This window comes from Mya arenaria, chromosome 14, assembly GCF_026914265.1.
Source record: "Mya arenaria isolate MELC-2E11 chromosome 14, ASM2691426v1".
In the NCBI taxonomy this organism is placed as follows: domain Eukaryota; kingdom Metazoa; phylum Mollusca; class Bivalvia; order Myida; family Myidae; genus Mya; species Mya arenaria.
This window is the reverse complement of record NC_069135.1, coordinates 62,438,855-62,452,483: the sequence shown is the minus strand read 5'-3', so window position 1 is coordinate 62,452,483 and position 13,629 is coordinate 62,438,855. Positions and strand designations below refer to the sequence as shown.

At 37.0% G+C, this 13,629-nt stretch overlaps 1 protein-coding gene across 1 annotated transcript in view; it reads right to left on the bottom strand.

The window, feature by feature from the left end:
• LOC128217911 (F-box DNA helicase 1-like) overlaps window positions 1–13,629 on the bottom strand; it is a 30,954-nt gene that overhangs the window by 9,583 nt on the left and 7,742 nt on the right. The window contains exons 9-14 of the mRNA XM_052925367.1: window positions 12,471–12,690; window positions 10,148–10,313; window positions 9,135–9,271; window positions 6,986–7,085; window positions 756–880; window positions 286–361 (exon numbers count right to left, since the gene is read on the bottom strand). Of these exons, the coding sequence (XP_052781327.1) occupies window positions 286–361; window positions 756–880; window positions 6,986–7,085; window positions 9,135–9,271; window positions 10,148–10,313; window positions 12,471–12,690 (824 nt within the window). The remainder of the gene's footprint in view (window positions 1–285; window positions 362–755; window positions 881–6,985; window positions 7,086–9,134; window positions 9,272–10,147; window positions 10,314–12,470; window positions 12,691–13,629) is intronic.

The following is a 13,629-nucleotide window of genomic DNA, read 5'->3' as shown; positions in this document are numbered from 1 at the left end:
TTATCTATTATACATGAATTCCCATATCAGAACGTTAACCATGTAGGTGGCGCTTAACCATGCAATAAGTATTGTGCTGATAAATAACAACACTTATGCATAGGCTACTTATTATTTAAATATCTTTAGCAATATGGCACGAACACAATTCTTCTTACTAGTGATTGAAATTATACAAGTTGCGCTTCACCCTCGGGTAGAGTTTTAAAAACTGTGGTAGTGGGGGCAGAAACTATAGCATATTCAAGCCTTAGCCAAATAAGAATTGCCCAACCAATGCATTACCTTTCTCTCTTTCATTCTGAGGCAGCGTAAGACTGTACATGTCCATGAGCATCGGAAAGCCAAAATTGTCTGTGCCCTGTATATATAAGAATGGTTAACTCCGGGTTATTTTTCTAGAATTTAAAGCGAAGAGCTGTTCTGACCAATATATTTTGTCATTATCATTGGTCAAGCAAAATTCTGCGTGTACTTTCAATAAATAGAGGATAATTGTTTGTTTCAGTGTAAGATCGTTACATATTTCACCGATCAAGCACCAAAAGTCATTTTTTTTCCTTTATTATATGCCTAAAATTGTAGTAAAGTCATTTAATTACACTTGTAGAAAAACGCGCCAATTTGTATGCAAACATAAGAAATAGTTTTTGCATGCTGCTGCAAACAACGCCAATAAGTAGTATTTTCTTTCAAACACAGACAAGCTAAAAGGCATTGAAATAAATGTTCTTTAAAATAACTATACAACTTACGCCAATAAATGCAACCCTGCATTCCTCATTCGAGTAGCAACACTTTTTCACGGCTTCGCTGAACACAGTAAAGTTACACCGGCAGATGATGGCTAACTGACCAACTCTGTCCCCGTTGATTTGACCTTGTGAGAGAGTAAAAAAGTTAAGTAAATTTATCACCATTATTTTGTGTACGGTACATGGTAAAGTTGCGTCAACAAATAATGGCTTACCCTATCTAATTTTCTTTTCTATTTTGCTTCTTTCTTACAATTTCTTTGAAACAATTCAGTACCTATAAAGATTGCTTATAATCTAAATCTATTTATTTCAGATTGATAAGTTCATAAAGACAGTTATAAGCTGGTATGACTTTGAGTGGAAAGTAAAACAAGAGGGCCATGATGGCCCTGTATCGCTCACCTGTAGCTTTGCTAAATAAAGTGAACATTCTGACCTATTATCATAAAGATCCAATGAAAAGTATGGCCCCTAGAGGCCACTCTTTTATTTGTCCCACTGACCTAGTTTTTTACCCCACATGACCCTATCAGTAGGCAATGCTTCAAACCAAATATTTAAGACCTAGTCCTTGTGGCTTCAGACAAGAAAATTTTAAAGTTTTTTCCTATATAAGCCTATGTAAAACTTGTGACACCCAGGGTGAGGCCTCTTTTCACCACAGGTGCACAAATTGAACAATCTTGGTAGCGGGCCACTAGGTTATGCCACATATAAAATGCCAATGTCTTGTTGGTTTAGACAAGAAGTTTTTTGTTCTATATAAGCCTATGCAAAACTTGTGACTCCCCCCAGGATAGGGCCTCTTCTCCCCAGGGGCATAAATTGAACAATCTTGGTAGAGGACCACTTGGTTATGATACATACCAAATATTGAATGCGTAGGCCTTGCATTTTCAGACAAGAAGATTTTTAAACACTTTCCTTATATAAGCCTATGTAAAACTTGTGACCCCCTAGGTGGGGCCTCTTATCACTTCAGGGGCATAATTTGAATAATCTCGGTAGAGAACCACAAGGTAAAGCTACATACCATATATCAAATGCCTAGGCCTTGTGGTTTTAGACAAGATTTTAAGTTTTCACTAAATAAGCCTATGTAAAACTTGCGACCCCCGGGCAGGGCCTCTTATCACTCCAGAGGCATAATTAGAACAATCTTGGTAGATGTCCATAAAGTAATTATACATGCCAAATATCAAAGCCCTAGGACTTCTAGTTTTGGAGAAGATTTGTTAAGTTTTCCATATCTAAGTCTATGTAAACCACGTGACCCGGGGCGGGGTCATTTTTGACCCCAGGGGCATAATTTGAACAATCTTGGTAGAGGTCCATTAGGTGATGCTACATATCAAATATCAAAGCTCTAGGCCTTGTGGTTTTGGAGGAGAATTTTTTTTAAGTTTTTCTTATCGGTTACCATGGCAACCAGAGTTTCGCATGGAATCCATGTCTTTGAACAACTTTGGTAGAGCTTCATGCAAGGAACATCCCTGCCAAGTTTCATCATGATTGGCCAAGGGGTTAAGGAGATGTTGTTCGAAGCAAAATGTTGACGAACGACGTACATCAAGCGGTCACAAAAGCTCATTATGTCACTGCGTGACAGGTGAGCTAACCATAGGGCCATGGTGGCCCTGTATCGCTTACCTGCCATCGATCCATACTATTGGGACTTTCAGGATTGCAATGCATCAATATTTTGAGTTACTGGTTCTTCCTTAATTGTTAGTAATTAATGGATGCCACCAGGCGACAAGTTTACTTTGTTGTTAACAATCATGAATGAATGGAAGTTGTCATAGTATATTAATGAGCAAACAAAATACAAACAACATCTTCAAAGGGTTTTATTAATGTGTTTATTAAACATTTACTTGTGCCAAATTTTCTATAAAAACAAACATCTTCAAAATCAACAGAATGCATCAAAAAGTTGTGGGAACAAACCTTGAAAAGTATGATGGAAAAGATGGGTTCAAGGGAATGATATGAAGAAATGTTTTGTTGAATAGGGATTGGTATTAGCTGCAAATACTGAGGGCATTAACAGTTCTAACACTGGACTTTTAACGTCAAGGTAACATGAAGGTGATGGTCACAATTGTAAGTGAATGGGAACTACATCAATAATGACAATGATAACATCAATGCAGACACAATGTAGTTGGTGACAACATTTTTACTTTTTCCAGGAAACAACTGAGCTCTAAGTTCTTTGGTTTTTGAATGTTTTAAATGTGTCAGTAATAGTATTCTTGTGCCAAGGTAACTATGACAGACAGATAGGCTAACAAAAATGTACAAATATGTACACTATTATTTGTGTAGACTGCACATACTGTTGAGTACAAATGTGAAACGTTCAATAGTAGTCAGCCAATTGCAAATGAGAACATGAAATTATATTGAATAGTAGCACATTGGTGCCATATTTTTAAGATTTTTGCAAACAAGAGGCACATCAGTGTCTGTGCTGCACTGGCCTACAGGCTCAAGCAAAGGCCACCTAACAAACATTTTCGCCAAGTTAAATAGAAATACAATCATCGGTTTCTGAAGAAAAGTCATTTAAAGATTTTTCTATTTTTAGCTCTGATGGCCATGTTGTGCAGCGGACCAGAACGGTTTGGGCAATTTGAGTTAACAAGGACCACCAAAGGAACATTTCTGTCAAGTTTACTGAGATAAGATTATTGGTTTTTGATGAAGTTGTTTAAAGGTTTTTCCATTTTTTAGTCTTGGCGGCCATGTTGTGCAGCGGAATGGACCCATTTGATAGATTTTGGTTAAGGACCACCCAAGGAACATTTATGTTAAGTCTAATCAAAATCTGATCATCGATTTCTGAAAAGATGTCGTTTAAAACTTTTTCTATTTTTAGCTGCGCCGCCATGTTATGCAGTGGACCAGAAACATTTAGGCAATTTCGGTCAAGGACCACCCCAGCAACATTTCTGTCAAGTTTTTGTTAAAATCTGCCTATCTGTTTCAGAAATGTCGTTTAAAGATTTTGCTATTTTACTTCTGGCCGCCATGTTGTGCAGCGGACTGGAACCATTTGGGGAATTTTGGTTAAGAACTGCCCAAGGAACATTTCTGTCAAGTTTCATCAAAATCTGATCATTGGTTTATGAGGAGAAGTCATTTAAGGTTTTTCTATTTTTAGTTCTGGCGGCTATGTTGTGCAGCCTACTGGAACCATTCGGGCAATTTTGGTATAGGACCATTCAAGGAACATTTCTGCCAAGTTTCATAAAAATATGATCATCGGTTTCTGACCAGAAGTCGTTAAAGGGTTTCTATTTTTAGTTTTGGCAGGCATGTTGTACAGCTGACCAGAACCATTTGAGCAATTTTGGTCAGGGACCACCCAAGGAACATTTCTGCAAAGTTTCATCAAAATCTGATAATCGGTTTCTGAAAACAAGTCGTTTAAAGATTTTTCTATTTCTGGCGGCCATGTTGTGCAGTGGACTGGAACCATATGGGCAATTTGAGTTAAGGATTACTAAATGAACATTTCTGTCAGGTTTCATCAAAATATGATCATTGGTTTCTGACGAGAAGTCAAACTAGAGATGATCATTCTGACCAAGTTGAATTGAGTTAAGCCTAAAATTGTGACCTCTATTGTGTTCACAAGGTTTTTCTACAAATTGACCTAGTGACCTAGTTTTTGACCTGGGTTGACCCAATATGGAACTTGACCTAGCTTATGTTAAGATGATCATTCTGACCAAGTTTCATTAAGATAAGGCTAAAATTGTGACCTCTATTTTGTTCACAAGGTTTTTCTAATAATTGACCTAGTGACCTAGTTATTGACTGCGTATGACCCAATATCGAACTTGACCCAGATTTTATAGAGATGATCATTCTGACCAAGTTGCATTAAGATTAGCCTAAAATTGTGACCTCTATTGTGTTCACAAGGTTTTTGTACTAATTGACCTAGTGACCTAGTTATTGACCGCAGATGACCCAATATCGAACTTGACCTAGATTTTATAGAGATGATCATTCTGACCAAGTTGCATTGAGATTAGGCTAAAATTGTGACCTCTATTGTGTTCACAAGGTTTTTGTACTAATTGACCTAGTGACCTAGTTATTGACCGTGAATGACCCAATATCAAACTTGACCTACATTTTACAGCGATGATGATTCTGACCAAGTTGCATTGAGATTAGGCTAAAATTGTGACCTCTATTGTGTTCACAAGGTTTTTCTACTAATTGACCTAGTGACCTAGTTATTGACCGCGGATGACCCAATATCGAACTTGACCTAAAATTTATAGAGATGATCATTCTGACCAAGTTGCATTGAGATTAGGCTAAAATTGTGACCTCTAATGTGTTCACAAGGTATTTCTACTAATTGACCTACTGACCTAGTTTTTGACCCCAGATGACCCAATATCAAACTTGACCTAGATTTCATAGAGATGATCAGTCTGACCAAGTTTCATAAAGATTAGGTCAAAATTGTGACCTCTGTTGTGTTCACAAGGTTTTTCTAATAATTGACCTAGTGACCTAGTTATTGACTGCGGACGACCCAATATCGAACTTGACCTAGATTTTATATGATTATTCTGACCAACTTGCATTGAGATTAGGCTAAAATTGTGACCTCTATTGTGTTCACAAGGTTTTTGTACTAATTGACCAAGTGACCTAGTTGTTGACTGCGGATGACCCAATATCGAACTTGACCTACATTTTATAGAGATGATCATTCTGACCAAGTTGCATTGAGATTAGGCTAAAATTGTGACCTCTATTGTGTTCACAAGGTTTTTCTACTAATTGACCTAGTGACCTAGTTTTTGACCTGGGTTGACCCAATATGGAACTTGACCTAGCTTATGTTAAGATGATCATTCTGACCAAGTTTCATTAAGATAAGGCTCAAATTGTGACCTCTATTTTGTTCACAAGGTTTTTCTAATAATTGACCTAGTGACCTAGTTATTGACTGCGTATGACCCAATATCGAACTTGACCCAGATTTTATAGAGATGATCATTCTGACCAAGTTGCATTAAGATTAGCCTAAAATTGTGACCTCTATTGTGTTCACAAGGTTTTTGTACTAATTGACCTAGTGACCTAGTTATTGACCGCGGATGACCCAATATCGAACTTGACCTAGATTTTATAGAGATGATCATTCTGACCAAGTTTCATTGAGATTAGGCTAAAATTGTGACCTCTATTGTGTTCACAAGGTTTTTCTACTAATTGACCTAGTGACCTAATTATTGACCGCGGATGACCCAATATCGAACTTGACCTAGATTTTATAGAGATGACCATTCTGACCAAGTTGCATTGAGATTAGGCTAAAATTGTGACCTCTATTGTGTTCACAAGGTTTTTCTACTAATTGACCTAGTGACCTAGTTTTTGACCCCAGATGACCCAATATCGAACTTGACCTAGATTTTATAGAGATGATCAGTCTGACCAAGTTTCATAAAGATTAGGTCAAAATTGTGACCTCTATTGTGTTCACAAGCAATTGTGAACGGACGGACGGACGGACGACGGACGAAGAGTGATCACAAAAGCTCACCTTGTCACTACGTGACAGGTGAGCTAAAAATAAACAGGGGCTGTTTAATGAAGTAGCGTTCTGAAAAGTTTCAACTTTTTGAGTTTTTGATGATTATTTAAAACGCCCTCTACTGGGTACTTTTCATAACATTTGGTTATATGCATTTAATATTTAAACAATTTTCTAAGTACAATCATTGTAATTTTTTAAGTTCTCTTTTAAGCCTACTGAGGAAAGGGGCAATTTTCCCAGTCCTGGTGTCAAACCCCTGGTGGCATCCAACCACAGGGCCACCATTACCCATATGTACTGTTAGAACAAAGGCAGTGTTTATTTCCCACCTTTTTGTGAAAAGGGCCGGGGCCCTCAGAATTGTGAATTAGTGACAAAATGACTAAAATTATGAATCTACCATAGTATATATTAAACAAAGAAAAGGCACATTTAAAATCATGAATTTGAAGAATTTTAAGAAAATGGGACTGCATTTAAACATATATATATGTACTAGATTTACTTGTTTAGTGTTTTAAAAAAAAAAATCTGTATTTAGGATTGTGAATTTTAAGTCATATTATGAAAAAGTAGACTTTTTGGGATTTTTAGGCCAAATTTTGGCCCCTTTTTCGGTTGAAAAAATAGACTGTGAAAGTGTACTTACATTTTTTCCCACTGCCTACGAGAGTTTTCTTAGTCTCCCCTTTCAACACCTCCAAACAACTCATGGCCACATGGGCAATCTCGGGGCCAAACCGGAAAGACTGAAAAAACATTCAGAAATTAAATTTATTGTACTTTTTTTTCCTGTACATAATTCCTGCACTGGTTGAGTAGGACAAACAAACATATCAATAATTCCTTAAGCTCTTTTCAAATAAATCCAAACAAAAATCAAAAGCAATTGGATGAAAACACATTGTTTTCATCAAAAAGGGGCATAACTCCATTATAACATTCAGAGTTATTGCCCTTGCTACATGTTGCTTACCAGGTTTTCTTGTGACAACATAAGCATTTCATTGATTGAGAATATCTTACTTATAGATGCTAAAAAAAATTCGAAAGCAGAGGCCAACACTAAGGCTATTGCAATATTTCATTTTTTTTTTGTAAAAGCTAAAAACTCATACTTTAAAAAAATAATAATTGCATGTCCAGACGAACAATGCCTACATGTAGCTACACCAGTGCAAAAACAATCACCCGTGCAGGGGTCGACACTAACCATTTTCCCAAGGGATCCCGAAGGGACACCAACATCTGAAATCAGGTGTCCCTTCCATTTTTTACATTTTTTTTTCATTAATGAGCCTGTTTTAATATTAAATTGAACAAACAAATCCAGTGCCTTTTACTTTTAAAGTAGACACCATATTATACATGTTTTCAACAGCATGCAATGACAAGTTAGTTATAGCACAATGTCACCCATGTGAACCTCTGGCGATGGCAGAGAGGAAGATATGGGTCTTAAGTTGGTAGATTGGGTTCAAAAGTGGTAGTCACACAATGGGTACAATGTAAACAAAAACTTGATGTTGTTACTATTTTTAGATTTTCGGAAAATACGCATAAAAAATGCCATGGTTCAGGGTCTTGTCAGATGTCATTGCTTTTGATTGAAAAACAGTAGAAATATTACATCTGGCTTGTGAATCAATCAGACTGCCCAACAAGTGTAGTGCATACTGGAAGAGCAGACAACTGGAAAATAGTGTATGTTTATTTTCGCGCCAAAATGTCATAATTTTTTTATCTATTGATTGAAGATAAATAATAGAACTTTGGGAATTTTATTTCTATAATGTTTTGATCAAGGCATAAAACAAAGAATGCTGAATAGTAGGATGGCTTCCCAGTAAACTAGTTCCGTAGGATGCCAGTCTTTTGTGCTGTAAATGTTACTGTAACAACTCGATGGTCGCATCATTAAGGCATCAAAGTCAGCAGTTTTGGCATCTTTTTGGGCGGTTCTGACACATGAGCAAACTAGTTCACCATAATTATTGTACCAATTATAACAGTCCGTCACCTCTGACACCATAATTATTGTACCGATTATTAAAGTCCGTCACCTCTGACCTTGTTGATAATGTAAACAACAAAGCGGAAGCGTTAACCCGCATGCGCACTGTGAAATGACCTGTTTATTTATAGATTCATGACGTGATTGTGAAAAGGTCAGCCATACTTTCGCTTTAGCCTTTAGTGTGTGCGACGTATTAATATTAATATCTTTTTTACATGCACTGTCAAGAAAGTTAGGGGGACCCAAATTTAGGTAATTAATTCATGAAACGCTATTTATTTATTGATATTTAGCTTTTATCGGTCAAAATTTAAGTGTCCCGACGGAATACCGGACTTTGAAATTCAGGTGTTCCTCCCGAAAAAATGGTGTCCTCGGGATCCCGGGACCCCGTTAGTGTCGAACACTGCCCGTGTGAGTGTTGACGGCCCCTCAGAAACTGTGAATCTGCAAAAGTGATCTTAATAGAAATAAAGCCCTGTTTTAACCATGGACACCTTACCTGAGTGAGATAGAAGACATTGTCTGCCAGGATAAAGCTCAGGGAATCAACGCCCCTTAGAAACTGTACATCTGTTGATAAGGTTCACTAAAGGGATCTTACTCTGTTATAACCATGGAACAGCTTACCTGAGTGAGATAGAAGACAGTGTCGGCTGGGATAAGTTCCATGGCATTGACTGCCCCTCAGGCACTGTAGATTTTTTGATGAGGTTCCTTTAAGAGATCTATGAGGTTCCTTTAAGAGATCTAACTCTGATTTAGCAAAGGAACAGCTTACCTGAGTGAGATAGAAGACTGTGTCAGCTGGGATAAGTTCCATGGCATTGACCGCCCCTCGGAAACTGTATATTTGTTGATGGGGGTCCCCAACAAGGATTTTACCCTGTGGCTGCCGTAACAAGATGTCTGTGATGGCTGTAAGTACATGAAAGGGAATAAAGGTCCGTGCTAGGAGATGTGCATAGTGATGTTTATTTCACAACAAGACCAGCAGAAAAATATGTACAATACTTTTAGAGTGACGTGTAAAAAGCATAAAAAATATGTATATTTTTTCACAAAGAGTACATATCAATACATGCAAATTAAATTATGAACAAAAGCAGAATAACATTTCTATGCTTTTTATGTTTTAGCACACACACACAAACACATACGCACACATAAACAACCACACACGCTCTAAGACACACACATGCACATATTCTGTCGATCTCCAAAGCCTGATGCTCCCTAATGGATTTTCTAAGCTAAATATTGTAGAAACTGAGTGATAATGTGTGGTTCAAGAATGTATAATACATAACATGTATGGTAGAATGCCAAAATTACTGTGATTTCTTCAAATTATGAGTTTTGGGCACCATGGTATGAATGTGAAGAATCTGGCAGCTGAAGGGCTGAAAGATTTTGTCAATAGGTTTGGGCAGCTCTTTAGGCTCCCAATTGTGATCAAAGGAGGTGATCCACAACACCACAGAACCAAAACCGGCTTTTCAGAAACCCTTTTGAGGGCTCATCAGACGTTAAGTTTGATGCAAACTGCCATGCGTACAGTAAACATGTTTTCGGCAAACGTATGCTGTTTGGTGCCCTGCAGTGTTTGCACTGCGTTGCAACAGGGATACAAAACAAAATGTTCGGTAGCATTTTGATAACATTGCCTTACTGAACGCACTGCTGGTGTGTCAAAACAAACAAACAATTAAAGTGACGTTTTTGGTCCCTGTAGCCAATTAGATCAGCGGAATCCGCGGACAAATCATATCTCTGTTCATAGTAATACATTACCAGGTGTGAGATCCTGTGCCTCATCTATGAGAATACAGTTGTATCTGTCGAGACGCGGGCGAGAAAGCTGGTACAGTTTCAAGTAGCCGTCATGGGTCATGACAACCTTCTTTTCGTTGTATTCCTGCATCTTGTGCCAGATAGACTGAGCATCCATTGCCAGGGCCTTTAAAAGCAAGGCATTTAACATTGAAAATATCAGAAATACAGATTTTACATTGTTTTTAGTTTGTGTCTCAGAATCAGCCGATTAGGGTATCAATGCCTTCAATATACTGTAGTCATATAAGATAACTAGCGATGTAAAAAGATCTCAATCATTTGAAAAACTGTAAATAGAATTTACCTTCAAATGTTAGTAACGCTTTAGCGATAAAACATAAATTTTCGAATGTAAATAAGTGAAATAGCGATCTGATCTTTTGATATTAGCCTTGTATCACTGGTTTCCAGACATAAATGCATAAATTGGCTTATTCCACTTCGATTTTTTGTCACAGAAAATAAGCCATAATGATTATTCAGGATAATCTGCACATATAGGATAAGTTGAGTTGAGTTGGGTTTTACGGCATCGCAAGACTGTATAGGTTATATGGCGCCATTCAGGCAGGAAAAAACTTGTTGGATCCACATTGGACACATACTTTTCAAGAATTAGATTGGAAACATATATTTTTGAAGTATTTTTGGCAAAAAAGGGCCGTAACTCCTAAATGACTAAAGCGATTTCCATGACTATCGAACTTGATCAAGATATTATGGTCACAAACATGTGTTTAAAGTTTGGTGAGGATTGGACAAACAGTTTTCAAGAATTAGATTGGAAACATATATTTTTGAAGTATTTTGGGCAAAAAAGGGCCGTAACTCCTAAATGACTAAAGCGATTTCCATGACTATCGAACTTGATCAAGATATTATGGTCACAAACATGTGTTTAAAGTTTGGTGAGGATTGGACAAACGGTTTTCAAGAATTAGATCGGAAACAATCTTCGGGACGTACGTACGTACAGACAGACAGACGTACGTACGGACAAGGGCAACCCTATATGCCGCCACTTTGTGGGGGCATAAAAATGAAAGACTGATATCAAAGCGGTCAATCTGCTTTAAAGTCAGGAGAACATTATCATTATTTTTTTTTTATATCAGAACAACAGGTTAATGTGGAAAACGCATAAAGCTGGATTTTTAAATTTGACAAAAAATATTTTGCAGACGGAAGAATGCATATAGAGGAAACAGTAATGCTGCTGACCCATATTCACAAGTTGGTCCAAGTGTCTGACCTAGTTTTTGGCTGGTTAGCGCAGTGGTTAGTGCACTCGCTTCTCACCTAGGCGACCCAGGTTCGATTCCCGGCTTGGGCGCATGTGAGTTTGGTTTGTGGGTCATCAAGCCGAACAAGTGGGTTTTCTCCAGGTTCTCCGGTTTCCCCCACAACACAAGACCACACTCTCGCGTAAAATCGTGCCAACAAGAGTGATTTATATAATGTTGTAATAACTTGTTTCACAATCGTTGTAAAATAAATATGTTTAAAAATAGAAGAAAAGTTTTTGGCTCAAGATGACCAATATTCACACTAGTCTGACCTAGTTTTTGACTCAAGATGACCCATATTCACACTAGTCTGACCTAGTTTTTGACTCAAGATGACCTATATTCACACTAGTCTGACCTAGTCTTTGAATCAAGATGACCTATATTTCTCTCTAGTCTGACGTAGTTTTTGACTTAAGATGACCCATATTCACACTAGTCTGCCCTAGTTTTTGACTCAAGATGACCCGTATTCACACTAGTTTGTCCTAGTTTTTGACTCAAGATGAACTGTATTCACACTAGTCTGTCCTAGTTTTTGACTCAAGATGACCCATATTCACACAAGTCTGACCGAGTTTTTGACTCAAGATGACCCATATTTACACTAGTCTGACCTAGTTTTTGACTCAAGATGACCTATATTCACACTAGACTGACCTAGTTTTTGACTCAAGATGACCTATATTCACATTATAATTTATGAAAGGAATAATAAACTTAAACACAATATTGTTTTAATATTTGACCTAATGACCTTGTTTTTGACCAGATATGACCCATATTCACAAATATATTCTGACAAAGATTCATGAAGATCGCCAAAAAAACTGTAATATTTATAGTGCTTTTTGAGTAAGGCATACAACCCAACACAGGAAGGAAAAATGTGCAAACTCTATTATATTTTTTTTATTATTAAAGGATGACATTTTTATGTGAATTGTGAATTGAACTTCTGAAGAAAGATGGACAATTGTTTAAATGGTCCTTACCCGTTTTTCACCGAGGGCAATCGCTGTCTTCAGTCCAGTTTTCTCATCCATCTGTTCGCTCGGCACGTGTTCCATGGATATTGCTTCGTCAGCTGATGCAAAATAATTCTCGAGGGTCGTCATGACGAACTTAGCCTGTAGGTAGAGGTTGATTCCCTTGCGAGCTTGGAGAGCCTGCGTCAGTGTGTAAACCTTGAGATTTCCCAGCTTGTGCGCAAATCTGGAAAAAGTTTTATGAATGAATGCATTTAAAGGTCTACAAGAAAATGCTTGTGTAATTTCAAACAAGGTACATGTGAATATTCATGTTATTTCTTAGTGTTTATTATTTCAATTGCTGGCATTTCTCATTATAAGTTTATAAATCATGTAAAACTAATGTTGCATAGATGTTACAGTAGCAGTTTAACCGAAATAGCCCATAACATTTTCTTTGCTTGAGGTTGAAAATCAGTGCCGAGTTCATTTAAAGGTGTTTTTAAGTTGGTTTCCGCTTTTAGTGTATAATGTCAATATAAACAATAGCTTAAAGGGACCAGATAATACATGATACAAGTTCATGAAAATAAACAAATTGACAAAAACTTAGTACATAAAACTGATATGGATGTGAAAGCACATTGAATCTTATTTACTGATGTATCACATCGTTTACGACAGCTTCCGATCTTTTGCAGTATTTGCGTATTTTTCCAATTCAAAATTTACTGGGTTTGTCCACCATGTGAAAACCAGTAAATTTAGAAATAGTGTTGGTATATTAATCTATTCCAGTCATGTGACTTCAACATGCTAAATATACATACTATAAATTAGGAAACCATTATGCAATATTTTTAACAGGAAAACTCAACTGAGACAGTCCCAAAATATTATTTTTATCATGCAACATGATGTATTATCTGTCTCATTGGACCAGGTATTCTAGTCTCATTTTGATGAATACTGTATTTGCCAATTTTTGGAACATCTGGTGTCTAGTCCCTAACACTTACATGCCATATCATTTCCATTAAAATTCACTAGTTTTGTTTGCATACACATGTAAAAAAAATGCCCTTCCACTAAAACATGTATAATTAATATGATACACTCTCTATACACACATTGCAGGATATGATAATGCAATCAACTGAGTTGAGTTGAGTTCCAGGTCAAT